At 44.6% G+C, this 17,633-nt stretch overlaps 1 protein-coding gene across 7 annotated transcripts in view; it reads left to right on the top strand.

Annotated features, from left to right (window-relative positions):
• GALNT11 (polypeptide N-acetylgalactosaminyltransferase 11) overlaps positions 1-15,403 on the top strand; it is a 56,692-nt gene extending 41,289 nt beyond the window's left edge. For 4 of the 7 annotated variants that reach the window (XR_012672731.1, XM_075144220.1, XM_075144218.1 and 1 more), the window contains 3 exons: positions 2,334-2,438; positions 12,192-12,329; positions 14,587-15,403. Coding sequence is in view for 6 of the 7 variants with exons in the window: in XM_075144220.1 (XP_075000321.1) it covers positions 2,334-2,438; positions 12,192-12,329; positions 14,587-14,718 (375 nt within the window). In the remaining variant the exon portion in view is untranslated. Of the gene's footprint in view, positions 1-2,333; positions 2,439-3,019; positions 3,220-4,762; positions 5,688-12,191; positions 12,330-14,586 lie in introns of those variants that run through there. The other 3 variants (XM_075144224.1, XM_075144222.1, XM_075144221.1) reach the window with 2 other exon arrangements.
• The last annotated feature ends 2,230 nt before the right edge of the window (positions 15,404-17,633 follow it).

Below are 17,633 nucleotides of genomic sequence, written 5' to 3'. Positions count from 1 at the left end.
CCTGAATAAAACTGATACAATGGGCTGATTCCCATAGTTGCTAAATGCTGTTATTCCCCTAGCCTCTCTCTCTCTCCTTTTTTTTTCCCCCATTAAATTTAATAGCTTTCTGCTTTCGTTCAGACAGAAGTTTAACTAAGGAATTGCTGATGTGAGGGAGACTACTGAGGGATCTGAATCCCTCAACAACGCTTACGGGGAAATCTTCCTAGCAATAATTTCCCATGGTTTAACTTGGAGAAAAACTTTGTGCACCCTTTAAGAAGGGGGAGACAAGACACAGAAAAATGCAGTTTCTTGGCTTGGTTCTCCAGGGTTCAAGAATTATACCCAGCATTGTGTGAGAGAGTCAGCTTTGGCTCTAATGATTGTATAAACTATTTCCAGATGCCTACAAGGAACAGAACGATCAGCCAATATCACCACTGTGTGCCAGACTCTTTAGGATTCAGGATGAATCACTCCAAATCCCAGCTTATTCTCAAAAACTAATTGGGCCGGAGATAAGTGCTGGTTTGACAGCTGGGGAGAACTGTGATGATCACAAATTGTGACAGTTCTTAACAGTGTTATCAAATGCTGATTATCATGGCCAATAAAAACAAGGACAAAAATCATATAAAACTCACGTAGGTGTATGGTTTGAAAGCCTTCTGTTGAGTGAGGAATGATGAAAATGAGATCTCTCCTAGAAGCCTCTGGGGTGCGAGGAAATGTTACTTGGAAGGTTTTGTGTAATTTGTTTCAGATGTGTGTAGGGAACAGGAGAAACATGGTGCACTTCAGGAGGCTGTTGATGTGCCTTGGGACAGCTATTTCCAGAAATAGTGTTTAGTGAAGAATATGATTTGGTATTTGCGCTCTCTAATTTTTGCTGTCATGTGATGGAGCACTCCTTTCTTTTTATTACTGGAAGTGTCTTTTGGTTTCTAAAAATCTGTAGAATAGATATAAATGCCAAGACAGCTATGCATGTCTTCATAATAAAATGCAGCTATATAATTAATCAGCCTGGCCTTGAGTTCAGGACAGCAAATTCTTTTTTCCTCTACATTCAGCTCCAGATTGGAAATAATTATTTTTAACGTGGATGCCAGATCTGGGGCCCTGCCATGTCCCACACATGCACACACCCAGTGACTGTCAAATGCACTCCCATGCACTTGGCAGAGAGCAGGGCTCTGCTGCGAGGAAGGAAATGGCAGAGTTGTGGCCATCGCTAGAATAATTGCCTTTCTCCTTTATACCCTTAGCTGTGTGTGGTGCAGTTCTTCATGTGCAGGCAGTGATTGCTGCCTGCATAGCCTGATCCCCACCACATTGGGGGAAGAAAAATAATCAGGCTGAAAAGAAGTCTTCTGCTGGCCACCGGCTAGCCAGAATAGAGGTGTTTTGTCCCACTAAGTAACTCTGTGAGGTTACATATAGCAACATCTTAATGATTCTTGACTGTTGGAATAGGACAATCTAATGCTCAGGCTCTGCAAAAAATCTCTTGGGTGACTTTTAGGATAGGCATCATTGCCCAAGCCAGCAGAGATTGTAATTTGCTGGGAACCTCCTTGTTTGCTTTGATGGTATATGCTTACAGTTTTGCATCCCAGGACAGGCTCCTGACCTGAATCTAGTCCCCTGCTACAGCATTACTCCAAAGCAGACTAGGCAGTGCATTTGAACTGGAATGAGCATTTGGGCGTCTGTAAAATTTTCCCTTCTTCCCAGATCTGTCATTAAAATGACTTCGCTGGTAATTATGGCTTTTCAGTTACCTGAACACTCTTGAAAATCAGTTTGCAAACAATGTAAGTCTCTGAAGTTGCTTGTATTTATGTAATTCCTTCTCCTTTTTCAAAGAGGCGGTCCTGCTTTATGAAGGGAGGCTGTGGGATGAAATTTAAGTTTAAGCTAAACTGTGGTAAAATCTAGTTTATACAGTATAGTTGATATTCCTGAGGTAGTGACTACCTGAGACTTTCATGGAGATTGAAGAGGGGAAAGAAACTTTACAGAGTATGGCCAGCATGCACTGAGCTATGTTGTGTGTATTGCACTTGTACCATAAAGAGGGAAATCCTGATGTAATTAGAAAGCAAAATGGAACTATTTAATGCTTTTTTTCTCCAAATTATATGAAAAATAAAATGGTATTTTAAAAGAGAAAGAGGGTATTTTTATTGCGGGTTGGTTGGTTGTGGGTTTTTGGTGGTGTGTTGTGTGTTTTTTTTTTTTGTGAGCACACTGAGTCCTAGGGCTTCCAAAGCATTACCATATATTCCCTTTGTTATGTGATGTTTGTTGTTTACTCTGTCCATCAAACTGTTTTCTTTTCATAGTTGTATCACCTTCAAACCAACAAATGCCTGGTCGCCCAGGGCCACCCAAGTCAGAAAGGAGGCCTGGTAGTGGTTCGGGAATGTGACTACAATGATCAAAACCAGGTACGATATTCCGAATTACATTGAATAGTGATTCACATCTTACAAGTTGCTAATATGTTTTCCTGATGGCAAAATGCCCTAGTATAACATCTCATCAGCAAGTAGGCCAATTTCAGAGTATCATTCAAACCGCAAGGCTGGCCAAAGAAACTGTGGAGCTTACTGCTCTGTACCTACTAATGCTGAGCGTTGGATATTATAATCTCCTATCTTTATGGCATGAATCTCGGTATGTGGCTGAAGACTATCCTTAAGTGCCTCCTGACGGGTTCATAATTCACTGATTGACAGTTCAGAATTTGTAGAAGCTCTTTCAGTCAGTTCCTCATACCAGGATTTAAGGCAGCCTTTTCCTGGCCTGCTGTTCTTTGTGTGCTATGCAACTAGTCCTCTGTTGCTGGAGTGGCTGTAGTTTGGGGTGAATGAATGAATTGTGGTTATCTTTAAATAGAAGGAATTATAAGGAATTTAGAAAATTCTTTGGCCACAGGTGAGGATTACTTGGGGATGGATGTGAAAATCTAATGAGAGTTTTTATATTACTACATGAAGCCTTTGGTATTCCACGTCTATTCTTTCAGGCAACAGAAATTCACGACTTGGACAAACAATCTCCAAGGTAGAGACATCTTCACCTAATGCCGTAAAGACTTTTGCCTAGCTAGAAACTACATTGAGAACATTGTTTTAGGAGCCCATGGGACTGAGGTCTAAAAACTAGATCGCATCTAAAGAGAAAAGTAATCAAAGAAACAAAATAAATGGAGCATGGGGTGTAATGCAGCATAGCTTTACCAAAGGTGGGTTGTGCTAGACTAACTTGATACTTTATGAAACGGGCAGTAGTTTACAGGTTATGGAAACTGCAGCAGTAGAAGCAGGATGATTTGTAATAGTCCCAAACAAAAAGTTGTATGCTTTGTCGACTAATGGGACTTTCTGCCTCCTACCTGTGGTCTCACCAGTTGAATGTGACAGAGGGAGACAGTGTGATGGGTGTTAGCCAGTGTCGGGTTAAGCGTGGTTGGCTGTAGACACATGGTCTCCGGTTGCCACTTACACAGGACCAAACAATACATCCCTGCACTTTGCCTGTGGTGTAATCATCTCTATTACCAAATTGTAGGTCCTTGTTTTAAAGGTGGATTAACTTAAGCTGCAATGGGATTCAAGGTTTTCCTATGTGATCTCTTCCATTAGCTGCAAGAAAGTCAGCAAGTCTTACTGCCTGTGTAAATGTAGTAGTAGCTGATTGGCACCAGTGATTGTACATTTACAGTGCCAGAGGTGTTACGCTGCTTTCTGAGCCTTTCAGTACGTGAGTGAGAAAGCAGCAGTGACTTCCAGTGGATGATGTCCCCAGTAAGAACAGATGGATCCTCACGGTTACTGTTTCCCCTGTCCTTCCTGCAATATTTCTAATAGTGAACTGCCACTGTTTCTGATTCCGCCCCCCCCTCCCCCCCCCGAGACAGAAACTTCAGTTAGCCTTTTGGTATTGAGAAAGACAAATTATTGCTCAGATCGTTGGTCTTTGGCGGCTTTTCTCATGAATCTAGTTTGCTAGTGGTAAATTAAGCAATTAGTTCTCAAAAAACTGGCTGTGCTATCTTCTTTCACAGTGATTTTGTTCTCCAACCAAGTATGTTAACCAGCACTATGGTTTTCTGCCATTAGACTTACTTTGTTCTCCTAATAAATCCCAAGAGTGCGTTCAGCCAACTTTCTTTCATATCCTCTTGAACAATCTTGCTATAGATACGCGAGAACAATGTAGAGAAAGACGACACTTAATTAACAGCTTCTGCTTATAAAAATAGCAAGAAACTTCCTGAGTATTGGAAGCTTTTAACTGTCGTTTCTGGTAACACTCAAGGCATTGGCATTTTCAGCTGATTTTTGCTCTAGAACCATCTGGTTTATGCCTTTGGTCTAATAAAGCCTGTGTTGGGTCTGGTGAAAGGCAGGTACCCAGATATCCTGTCCCCTGGATGCCCACTGGCAGCAAGTTAAGTGTGTGTTGCTTAATGCAACAGTTATTCTGGAAGATATCAATCTGCACTTTGCGAGCAGTATTTTTGTGTCTTTGTTTAGTGTTTTTCTTAGCCAAAGATGGTATTTTTGTAGAATTTTTGCTTTTTTATGAGTGTCTGATTGTATTTTGACCTCATGTAAGCTTTCAGCATCCTGTGGCAGTGAGTACCACAGCTTAGCTGTGCTTTCTGTGGAAATAATTTGATGCCACTTAGTGCTGATTTCATTTGATGCCAGCTAATTTTTCCCTGAGGAACAGGAATAGATTATCACTGTTTATCTCTTTCCAGGCTGCTTTTGCTCTGTGAAGGTAACACCCTCCCTTGAAAAATACGTGCTGCTGCTCAGTAAGTTGAAGGAGCAAGGTGCAGTCTACCTAGGAAAACATGCAAAGGGCTGGGAAGACAAAACTGGACTGCCTTGTGTAATCTTTTGACTGGAAAATGGTCTTCTGTGTAATATAGACGATTCATGCATGTGAGAGCTGACCTTGAAAAGTGGGTGTGTGGGGAAACCAGACTCACTGAAGTCATGAGATTGGCCTTACAAGCAAGTCTGTTTTGCCTTAGTTTATGCTTGCTTTGTCTTCTCTAGCCTTCATGGCTGCGAAGAAATGTCAAATTCTTAACTCCTTGATCTAAAAGAAATAACAGATGTTGTGTAACTTGCAGTTGTATCACCATTATGGGTAATACTTTCAGTTGAAGTTGACTTAGATGATCATCATTAAGTAAAGTTAAAAGTTACTTAAGCACATCAAACTATCCTATTTTTTAGGACTTGACATGACAGTGACATTCAGTTCATCTTTTTGCTACAGAAAGAAAAGGCAATAAGGGAAGTATTTCTCACAAAGGTGATGCATCTAGAAAATATTTTAAAAATTTGTATCTTTCTCTAAGTTATAATGAAAACTAGGATGTTTCATTAACTGTAACAGAAATACTCAGTCTGGGATAATAGTGGGGATTGAACAGAAATTTAGGAATAAGTGATGAAAATTTTGTAGTTGGAAATAGCACAAGTAGAAGAGGTGACAGGATCTTACAGAACGAAGGTCAGTGCAGAGAGGTCTGAAGTAACAGAAGAAGCAGAAAAATTGATTGTGAATTTTGCAAACAAAAGACTAACATGGAATGAGAAATTTTGTAGTTGAAGAGTGGTTGTGTGAAGGAACTGCCAAGATTGTCAAAGTAAACACTCTTCTGAAATTCAGTAGTGTCTGTCCTCTTTCTGGAAACAAAACTGAGAATGCACAAGATAGTGCACACCACAAAAACTTCAGTGTTGAAGGAGGATAGAAAATATTTAAGCGCATTGGGAGATCATCATGAAAGATTGGAGATGTCTGAAAAGTGGAAGTAAGAAACTGTGGTGTAGATTCTACCCGAAACCATCATGCCAAGGTTAATCAGGTGGTGATTAAGAAACAAGGATGCTGAAGCAGGCTTTGGGCTAGATACTGCCCTAAAGGAGGAGGAGTAGAAGTAAGTTACTGACAAACTTGGAAGAGAAGCATCAAAGAACACTAAAAAGGAAGGTTTTGGAGTGAAGCACGATGGCCGACATAGGACTAACTAGTGGGAGTGTTTGTGATCTAACAGCTAAAAGAAGATCGGGTTTGTCATGTAGCTAATGTGTACTTGCCTTCTTCTTGACCTAAATGCTTAAAGCCAAGTTCCTTTTCCAAAAAAATCTCCTCTTAAACTCCACTGAATTATGTGGATTTTTTTCTACTGTTAGTTTTCAAATATGCTAGGTCGACTCTTAAGCTTTACTTTCTGAGTTGTTATAACCTCCCCTCTGTGTGTTTACTTCATAATAATTTAACCTTTTTCTTACTTAGCAATATATTAAGCTTTAAAAATGTGACTGTTGCCATTCCATCTGGGGATGGTGCTAAGGTGTCTAAGCATGTGCATCTGCACTCTGGGCCTTTAAAAGATAACTGATTTGAGCAGGGAATTTCAGAAAAGCTCTGTTGACACTCTTGTAGCACTTTATAAATGTAAGAATACATACTTTACAAACTGTTCAAGAGTTGGAGTCTAGAAGGATGTGCTCACAAGTGCGGTTCTTCTGTAAGATCTTTCTCCCTAAACCTCTAGATCATGGCTGTTAGTTTGCCTTTCTGATACAACACATGTCTAGAGTCAGCGTGAAGACGTGCAAGTTAAGTCTGCTTGCTGCTTTTCCATAAACTATTGAAGGAACACAATTCTTCGGTCCCTCTAACAATTGTCATGAAACATCAACAACACACTGAACTGTGAAACAGAAAGCATGTATCTGCTTTGGAATGACCTTCAGGAGGACATTGGGTTTTCAGGGTAGAAATAGCTTAAAATAGTGATTATAGACACCAAACTTTTCTGATGATTTTCACAAGTCATTTGGTGCTGTGATGTCATTGTTATCCAGAATAACAGGAGCTGAAGTATATGCAAATAGCTGTGATGATGCAAATTGCTAGGCACATCTCTTCCTCGGTGCTGAGGCAGCTTTTTTTGTGCTCTGAAGCTGAATTTTTGCCTTTTAAAAACTGTCTGACAGAATAATACAGTAGTGTCAATCTAAGCAACAGATTGTAACTGATGAAAGTACTGGAATGCTTCTCCTGTCGGCATGGTTCACGGCAGGGATTTTCTTTCACACAAAGGGCTGTTTCTGTAGTAGTTACTGTCTTGTATTTGCTGAAAATTTTCAATGCATTCCTCTAGTGCTAATGCAATTTGCAGACCAAATAAGAGTGTATATCCACAAAGCTTTGCCAGTTGGCCAGCCATGCCTTTTGCTACACTCCACTGCACTCTGAAAGCCAAAGGGTAGGCTGATGCTTCTTGGTTTATTTCATATCCTTTTGAAATATTTATTCCCTAGGAACAGTGAGTTTCCCTTTTCTACCTACTACAGATTCTTTGATTTATTGTTTTTCCCTAGGTTGGGTGATAGGTTTTGTTTTAATACAGCTGTCTGTATTGACAGTGGACTCAAAATCTTCTAAAGGTAACTCCGTTTTTCAAAAGGAAATGATAATATGGGCTGTCCTCCTAGATGATGGGGCATCATTTGAGCCCTTTCCTCACTTGAATTTCCTCTGAAGTACTTCAGCTAGCTCTTACCTATTTATGTTTATTAATCTCACTGTAGGAATAATTTCCTCTTTCACAAAAAAGAAGTTCAGTACCACAGCCCCGTATCTCTTTAATATGGTAAAAAATAGTCCCGGGGGGGATCATTGGGATATAGGGGTTTATGGAGGGAGTGAAGAGCATGCCTTTTTACCAACAGTGGCAACCTGAAACCAGTTAGAAAATCCAAATATTAGTAAAATGAGAGAGCAAAAAAGCTCCACTATCCCGTCTTCAGCAATGTCACACTGCTGTCCTTGCAAGGAGTTAAACTGTAGTCATTACTGAAGCTGTTCATTAAGCTGTGTATGAGGAGAAGCTCTGTCCCTACCCACCTGTCTGTATGTAAATGAGATTAATGAAGTCATCTTAGCAATCAATCCAGGAGAAGGCTGAGTGATTTGTTTGTGTTATATGTGGTGAAGTAAAATCCTGAAAGTACTAGAAGCCCTAGGAAGCCTCAGTCTTAAATCTGTAAATAGCCTGAACTACCTTTTGAGGGGACTAAACTAAAAATCCAGTTCTTCCTAAGCTGCACCTGTGTAAAAAAAGGTTTATACTAACAGGTACTTTGGATCTCCTCCCATTTATTTTGTCCACAAGATTGACTCCAGCACATGCTATGCATCTGTCTATAGGTGACCAGAAGCATACACACGCCAGCTTTGCTCTAGCAGTGAGAACGCTTACGCCAGATCTTTGGGTCCCATTTCCACTATGGGAAAGTTGAACCAGCTATGTGACTAAGCACGAGCAGGACCTCTGTGCTCTTGTAGCCAAAGGTGAAGGCATTGACTCTGATGGATGGGAGACTTGGGCAGGCATCTGAGCATTGCCAAACCTGAAATGCTTTGCTTTAGGGAAGATCTCTAGGTGCTCTGGGGACATCTAGAACCTCAGAAGGGTTGGCAGCTGAATGGGCCACAGCACTCCAAGACTGAAGGGATCCTTGCACGTTTCCTCTTACACTGTTGCCTGTGTTGAGAGGCAGGGGGAAAAAAGACCTGCAAGAAAGAGGCCAATCCTATAGCATTCACAAAATTAAATAATTTATTTAACCCAAAACTTGATCAGTTTCATTATGGAGAGAGGTTTTTCAGTACCATCTGCCATTTAGGTTTTATTTGAAAACAGAAACAATTCATTATATTCTAATTGCATCCTGGTGTTTTTCTTTGACTCCAGTGAAAATGGTCGGTTATTTTCCTTAGACCTGTGGAGCAGATCAGTCATTAGCATGTGTCTCTGGGGGACAGCAATTAAAGGTGCTGCTTTCCTCTGTGGTGGGAGCTGGGCACAATTCCATTTTTAGGAACTGAAATCTGACGGTGGTGCTCTGCTAGGTGTTAGGAAGTAGATGCAGGATGAAAATATCCTGCACGTTGTCTGTTACCTTTTTTTTTTATAAAATAAATTTTAAAAATGTCATTTTTTGTAGAAAATATGTAGGAGGATAAAACAAGACATTACTCGGATCTGAGGTATAAATCCTAGGCAGGCACCTTATTGATTATAGACTTTTGATATTGTGCTTGAGCCTGAACCCAAGCAAGTCATGGGCAAAAAGAAAATGAGGGCAGTTTATTCTCCTTGTAGATCAGATATCCGTGGTGCTGGCTGCCAGTACTGGGCTGTTGCTCCTGACAGCCTGTAACAACAGGAGCTAAACATCGTCCTTCCAGTCTTCAGCAGCAAAGTAGTTAATACATTTTGGAGTATGCAAAGGCTTGCAGTTATATAACGAAAAAAACCCATAGGGTGGCTTTGCTTTCCTCGTGCTTGAGTCTGTTAATAATCTGCAGTTCATACTGATACTCTAATCTGAATTTGGAACCATAATGTGTCCCAAATTTGGGCCTTTTTTCCTCTTTCCTTTGTTTGATACACCGAACACATGATTAGTTTAAAATTAATTTTGGCAGTCTTGTATAAGCCTTTCTGGAGAAGTATCACCCTGGATTTAACCACTGTTGTGTATTCTTCACCATTACTCAGCTTTTGATTAAAGGTCTGCTTCCTGTGTTACTGCAGTCTTCGCTCTCAATCCTTACCAGTTTCATCTGTTGTTTGGATTTGGCTCCATCATTATTCTTCTTTTAATAATAATACTCTTCTGGCAAGTCCTGCTATTTCTCCATTCTCTCCTCCTCTTTAATCTTGTCATGCTTTCTTTCTCATGACAGGCTTTAAACAGAAGAAGTATGTTAGAAGGCACAGATGCGCCTGAGGCTAGGGCAAATTTTAATGTAATACCTGCACTTCCTCAAAGGAGTCCTTCACTGTATTATAATAGTCACTGTGATAACGAATGAGCTGTATGCTTTTCCATCGTGCTGTCCAACTGAGGCAGTGTCCTGAATCATGGCTCCATCCAGAAGGCCGTTTTTAGTTTTATCAGACAAAAAAAAAAAAATCAGAATTTGTTTTATTTGCCGTACTTTTCTGCCTAGAATTTGATATTCTGTACTCTGACTGTGAAACTTATGCAGACTTAGTGTGGGGGGGAATCACACAGTGGGCATGGTTACTGCAGCACTGAGCTGCGTGAGATCAAAACAGGGCTGGAAGAAGAGCGCACCAGAAGAACTTGGCGTGCCTGTGGGTACAGGTACTTCTGGTACAGCTATGAGGGGCTCGATTCCCTCTCGTTCACAGAGGCAGAAGTCAGGGGGAAGGGAGCTGATGGTGGCAAGTGAGGCGGCTGAGCAGGGATGCTCCTTGTACACACCAGCCTGGGCTCAGGTTTGGGAACGGCAGCAGACTGAGAGACCTGGCCAGCTATGCTGTCACCTGCTCAGCGTCCGGAGAGGCTGGGAGATGCTGTCCGGGTGCCATGTGAATGCAGGGGCCCCGCTGTGCATTCAGAATAGCAGTTGTTTGGTGTTTAGCCAGATGTCTCAGTGTCTTCCCTGCACTGCAGAGTTTTCACACTTTCTCCTCCTTTTCTCTACCCCTTTCTAACCTAGGGTATTTTGAGGTGCATACACCAAAGTTCATCCATTTCTTTGCCAGGGATCAGAGTCTCCCGTTGTTTATGACAGCTCCAGGTCCTCTGCCTAACTGATACTGGCCCAGGACTTTGCAGGCCTGAAGGCACTGAGGGAGGGAGGGAGGGATCAGCAGCTCCTGCAGTTAGACCAGACTGATGGTCCAGCTTCCCTTGAACCTTCAGCTGTGTCAGACGCCTTGCTCCAAAGCAAGGTTTAGGCAACCCAGTGAGAGCTAGCAGGGTATGGGCATGAACTGCAGCAACTAAAGGTGCCTGACAGTATTTTATACCAACAATAAAAATACCTGCTTGTGCCCAAGTAGCATGTGCGAGAGGACAAACTGACAGGTTGAGTGTGTCCTTGCTTCTTGTTAGAGGCGACGATGGTTTTCAGTGTGGTAACGGAGAAACTCCTGTAATGTCATGTAAATTCAGGAACCCAAATGCAGCTGAAGCTGGGAATGTGAACCAGTACATTCTTGCTTTATACATGTGGGCCCTAGAGAGGAGCTGAATTCAGTTCCTACCACTATGTGAGCTGCTGGGATATTGTGTAGGTTCTTGAGGTCCAGATCAAGACATTTTCATGTTGGTTCAGCTAAAACAAAGTGGGTGTGATGTGGGTGGGCTGGTGTCCCTCTAAGCACGACACAGCTAGCAAAAGCAGTTTGGCTGGGGAGCAGAGAAGGACATAAACCTGTCAGTTATGGAGCATGTAGTTTCAGAACAGGAATGGTGAAGCAGTGATTTCTCTTGCTCCCTGGGGAGCAGCATGGAACGTTTTAATAGCATCTGGATGTCAGTGATCATCTTCTAATTGAGTGAAGATCTCTGAGCACCAGGCCATCAGCTGCAAGGAGTAGGACCTTGGGACCAGCGTGGGGACTAATGTAGGCTACCTGGCACCAGAATTTGCACAGCTGATTTTGATTTCTCATCATTCAGCATCTACAAGCTGACCCCAGAGCACAATGTTAAATAAATTCCTATCTATTTATGGACAAGTGCGGCAGTTTCAAAGAAGACTGGAGATACCTTTTGGCCTTGCGTGCCTGCCAAGCTACTTCCCCACAGCTCTTGGGCCACCTGCTGTCACCCAGCATCCTCCCCTGGCCCCTACTACGCCCTATGCTGGCTCCCTACGTGGAGTTGAGGCAATCCACCAGCCCCTCCTTTGTGACTAAAGGATTGTCTTTGGATAAGGAGATTTACTGCCTGGCTTAATGACTTGGCTCAGAGAGCAGCTGGTCACCTGCTCGGAGATCCACCGCTCGTCTGTCACATTATCTTGTCTAGCTGTCTGGACAGGAGGAACATATGGGGGCTGCTTAATTTTAAAAATGCTGGTACAGAGCAGGATCACAAGCGGCCCTTTTAGTGCCTCCACGGGGCTAACACTGTGTGATGTTGGGAAGGCAGTAGAGCACTGCAGTTGCATTTCAGTTGCCAGGAAAAAAGGCAGCGAAGAGGCAGCGAGCGCTGCAAGGCACATCTCTGACACCCAGATGCATCCAGAGTGCCTCCTCTGGAGCCGAACAAAAGATGCAAGGCACCTGCCCTGAAACGTTGGGGTGAATGTCTTTCTATCTTCTCTTTCAGGTCTGGATTTACAACGAAGATCACGAGCTGATTTTAAATAATCTCCTTTGCTTGGATGTTTCGGAAACTCGCTCGTCTGATCCACCTCGTCTCATGAAATGCCATGGGTCCGGCGGCTCACAGCAGTGGACGTTTGGGGTAAGTGGAGTGGCTGGCATATAGCACGTTGCTTGTAATTAATGTCTCCGTAAGTGATAATAGAAGTAACAGGGTATCAGGGTTGAGTTTAATTATGACCAAACCTCAGATGTATCAAGCCAATTGCGCCGTACTAGGCCCAGCCCACAGTCCAAGCAGCGTGTACAAAAGTTACACAGCTTTGGTGGCTGCATTTCAGCCTGAACAAGACTTTCCTTGAGCTCTGGGACATGCAGGCATTTTCCTTTGCAACATAGGAAGGCTTCTGCAGCCCCATTTAGCCTTTTTTCTGCTTGTCACAGCCACCTGCAGCACTGTGGCTCACAGGGACGTGCCAGAGAGAACAAACCCCCCCCCCCAGCTCTTTGTTGTGTTGTGTTTGCTGAACTGGGAGACAGGAGCAGTCCATGTGGTGATTTCTGCTTAGTGCTTGAAGAAGCGCAGGGCAGAGCTGAGGATTGAGAGAGGAGGTTTTTTGCAGTTGCTTCTGCCCTATAATAGCATCTCGTTACTTTAATGGTTTAGAGTCTGGAGTGGCTGATTTCACAAAACTGAGCCAGTGCTGCATACGCATGAAATTTGGCTCCTGGGCGTTAACTCAGAGGCTGCCCCCTCACGTGCCCTCCGCACAGCAGCGGGTCTGTGGTACAATCATCGCTGAACAAAGAGGAGGGCACTGCCAGAACTGCCTGTTGCACTTCAACGACAGCTCTGCATAAACTCTCTTGGGTTCATACCACGCTGCTCTGGCAGCACGAGTTCCTAAGCGCAGTCAAATAAGGAAGGCTGTTGCAGTGCAGGGTGGTTTGGAGATAGAGAGGCAGGTATCGCGTGAGCCCAGGGTCGCGCATGTCTGACACTTGCACCAGCTGCAAATGGTGGTGGGAGTAGTGCGCTGAAAAATGCTGCTGCTGCTGCTAAGAGATTATTCGGGGTTCTTCAGCTTGAGTTAGCGGACAGTTTACGAGAGTGAGAGAACAGACAACTGAATGGGCGTTGAAATTCAATGCACATAACTGTCAGGTGATACCTGTGATGGGGGGGGAGGAATCTGAGCTTCATTTGTGAAACGTGGGCTTTGAGCTGGCCGGTGCCACTGGGGGTGTGGGAGGTGGATCTGTAATAGTGTCGTGCTGGTGCTCATTAATGATCAACAACAAAAGAAAGTGAATCACGTATTAGGATTGATTACGAAAGGAATAGAGACCACAGGAGAGAAGTGTCATCGCACCACTGTACTGCACGTGCTGCTCACCTCCTCTCAGAAAGACTAAATTAGGGCTGGGGAAGGATCAGAGATGGGTGGCAGGGCAAACTGAAGGTGTGGGGCACCTTTCGCATGAGAAATTTGTGAGCAGGCTGGGACTCTTTAAGAAGTGAAGATTTGTGAGAGGGAGGGGAAATACGTGAGGTGTGCAAGTCGTTGGTACAGAGAAGGGTTACACTGTTGGTTACAGTACAAGACTGGGGGTGGGGGGGTGTTCTGGAGGAGCGTTGTGTATTCTCGCCGTGTTCTCCTGCTTCACTGGGCATCTGCTTATGGCCATAAGCAGCGACACAGCCCGGTGCAGCTGTTCTCACGTGTCTGGTCCCTCCATGCAGGAGAGCAGGAGGTCACTGCCCATGGGAGCTGTTGGGGCTGTGCAGAGAGCCCTTTCCAGTCAGAAAAGGGGCCCCCAAAGCAGCTGCAACAAGCTGTTAGTGGGGGGAGATGACAGGGTCCTCTGGGGAAAAAAAAAAAAGAGAAGAAGGATCTGTTTCCTTGTCACTAGGGTCTGGCCTTGCCCTGGTTGTTGGGACCCCCCGTGCACAGAGACCTGTCACCCTGTGTGGCGGCTCCCCAGCGCGTGGGTGCTGAGGGCAGTGGCATTGCTAAGGCTTGGCCAGATGCGGAGCAGGGACCTGGCTGTGCTGCGCTGTAGCCTTGGGGGCTCCCTCTTTGCGGAGTGCTGGGGAACGGTGCTGATCATTCCTCCACCTCATTAAGAGACTATGGTATAAACAAAGTAAGAACTGGGTCCTTGTAAGGGTGTGAGAGCCTTCGTTTCAAGGCCTGAACGTGCTTACGGGTTGTGCTCTACTCTGGCTTTTAAATGCTGCTGCTGTGGGTCTGGTGTGTCAAGGAGGCTGCTGAGAGGCTCGTCTGTCGGGAAGGAGCATCCCCTCCCCCTAAGCATCGGCTTCGGCTTCAGTTTGACAGTGGAATAGAACAGAGGTTTTAATAAATAAAACCCATCGGTCTTTCTCTCTCCTCTAGAAGAACAACCGCCTCTACCAGGTCTCCGTGGGGCAGTGCATGAAGGTGGTAGATCCGCTTAGCCACAAAGGGTACGTGACCATGGCCATCTGTGATGGGTCCCTTCCTCAGCAGTGGCATTTTGAGAGCTGAGACAGCGAAGATGCGGCTGAGAAGCGTTAAGCCAAGACCCGATTCCCCTTCAGCCGTGATTTTAAGTCATTCTGGAGGGCTTTGCGAGGAGCCCTTAGCTGCTACACCTGGCACAACCATTGCAAGGACCCTTTAGAAATACTCTGCGATGAAGAGCTGTCTGCATGAGAAGGTCCAGGTGGTCACCAGTCCCTGGTCAGGTGCAGCAGTAATAGCAGCATCCCTACTGCAGAACAACACGTAGAAGTGCAATTTATCAGTGGTTCCTTGGATTGTCCTGGATTATTGAACTGTTTTTAAGTAAGAGAAATTATTAGAGCAATGTAATTTAAATTGTGAGATTTTAGCTTTGTGGATCTTTTAAATGACAATGACAGAAAGGAGTCCTCTTCAAGTATTTCATGTGCAGTATCTCATTAATTTACGTTTTTAGTATGGTTTTACTGGCCAAATTATTTTACTTTTTCTGGAAAATATTTTTATTCCCTTTTTTCTTCTGAAAATTGTCATTTGTAATATTTAAATTTTAGCTCTTTTAATTTACAATTTTAGGACATTTCATGTAGTTTAAATTCTTAGCTGTCATTCGTCACCTCATATTTAAAACAAAGTAACTATTACAAAGTCTATTTTGATGACTCATGACAGTAGCTGCATTTAAAATAAAGTATCATTTTTTTATTGATCTGTATGGCCTTACTCTTTGTAGCTGTTGGACCAGCAAGCACCAACTAAGAGACTGATGCAAGCTAATGTTCACATAATTTGGGTCTTCCCTCGTTTTCACTCCCTTTTCTTCACAGCCGGCTCTTTCTCCCTCTGTCATGTCTTGGAAGGTTTGGCAGATAATTTCTCTCTCTGTTTTTTTTCCTCCATTTCTCCATTTCCTTTCCCAAGTTCTTTTATTTCACCATTTACCTTTCTTTGACTTTCTGCCTCAGCCCCAGATGCTTCTTCAGTGCGTGGAAGCTGCTGCAGTAGAGAAAAGCTGTTCTTACCCAGCGTATTTTTTCCTAGCCATGTTGGTCTTGTTTATCACGCCACGGTGACCTGCCTTCCCTGGGAAGCGTGCAGTCCAAACGTCGCAGCGCCAGGACAGCCTTGCCCTTTCACTTGAGCAGCGGAAACGTTTTCCAACTGCACAAATACTCCGGCATCCAGTTATTGACATTTGGGCAGCGTGAGGCAAATAATGATAATGTTGGAGTAATTATAGGCCCACGTCTTCCCGCAGAGAGGAGAGATTCACTCGTGACAGATTGCATTTGCTCCTTCAGCCATCTGCCAGGGCAGCCACCCGGGGCAGAAGTGCAAGAGGAAGAAAATGAGCAGGTAAGAGCGGTCCCTGGCCGCTGCGCAGCTTCTTGCCTGCTTCAGCAGCCCTGGAAGCAGCGAGTCGGGGCAGGGAGGAACCAGGTAAGCAGGGTTTAGCTGTAAACCAGAACAATAGGCTGAAGTGGAAGTTCTTCCAGATAAAGCATTACAATGGGAATAATTAAGTTAGACACCAGCCAAGTTCCTTCCTACCACCAAAAGCCTCAAACCCAGCCCCCTTCAGCAGCTGTACTTCAGCTGAGGCCTGGGCTGTGCGCCTCGCTGGGTCAGGCGGCCCTCGTGGGGGCACCCGGAGCGCTGAACTCGGTTCCCAAGTCGCTGTTGCAGGGCGGCGCAGGGCTGCCCGGCCTTCGGGGCTGAACAGATTCACACCCTGTCGCCTCACAGCGGCCTCCAGCTGAACCCTTTCAGCGGCCCCGACGGCGGCGTAAAACCCGCCAGCGCGGCGTGCCGACGGCTCGAGAGCGGGTTTGTGCTGCCTGTCGTGACACAAGTTTGTGCCCCTTTGGGGGGACGCCTGGGTGGCTGTTGTGTGTGGAATTAATTCCGGTCCTTGTTGGGGGCGAAAGGATGGGCTGCAGCTTCGTTTACGCCTGTCTGATGAACCCTGACTGCTCCCACGAGCGAGTGTGAAGCAGCAGCGGGTGCTGGTACAGCTGCTCCCAGCTGCGTGCCGGGCTTTCCTGTAGGCTGTGAAATTTGTTTTGGCTGTCAAATTGGCTGTGCAGTAGCCTTGCTCGGCCTTTTTTTCTTTGCCTTTATATTGTCTTTTTAAAAAATAATATATCAAACCCCAAACAAATCCTCAAACAGGCAAAGCAGAAACTTGCTTTATTTACGGTCTGAGTCTGTTGCCACAGAGAACTTTTGATCTTTTGCTCCCGGGGAGGAGGTTTGGAGGCTGCTGTCAAGAACCAATACATGTGGTTTTTAAACCTGCAATAATAGACAAGAACGTAGCTTCAATGGACCACAGAGTTGCAGCTGGATTGTTCCTTAATATAAAGGTGATAAATATTCTACCTCACTGTTGTATAAATAATATACTTTTTTTTGTTGTTGTTTTTTAAAATTAGCAATACCCATGTTTGCAGCACTGCGTGCGTGGGCCTATGGCTTCAGCCAGAGTTGTGGGGCCGGGCTGAGCCCTGCCACGCAGGCCGTGCCGTGCTGCCGCCGCACGCCCAGCCGCTGCCAGCACCTCGGGACTGGTGGTGCCGGTTTCCAGGAACAGGAGGAGGCGATGGCATTTTGGGTGGTGTCAGTCGTTTCTGCAGTGACCCATTTTTTGCTCAGTGCTGCAGCCACACGGCCAGGTCGTTGAACGCAGAGCTTGAACAAGCGAGGGTTATAAAGCTTTTCTGTGACCGCCCAGTCCTGAACCAGGCGACTCTTAGCTACGCCCCGCATGGGCTGCCTATATCTGAGTGACCGCTCACAGCTGACCCTTGGGAATTTGGCTGAATAGGAAGAACAGAAAGAAAAGCCTTATTGCAAGTTACAAGCTGTTGCAGCACTCACTTTGCCATTGTCATACTGAGAAATTTATTATTTGTAAAGAAACTGCGCCTGGGACTAAT

Source organism: Calonectris borealis, chromosome 2 (genome assembly GCF_964195595.1).
Source record: "Calonectris borealis chromosome 2, bCalBor7.hap1.2, whole genome shotgun sequence".
Lineage (NCBI taxonomy): Eukaryota > Metazoa > Chordata > Aves > Procellariiformes > Procellariidae > Calonectris > Calonectris borealis.
The sequence above is the reverse complement of the archived record's forward strand: the minus strand, read 5'-3'. Positions and strand labels throughout refer to the sequence as shown.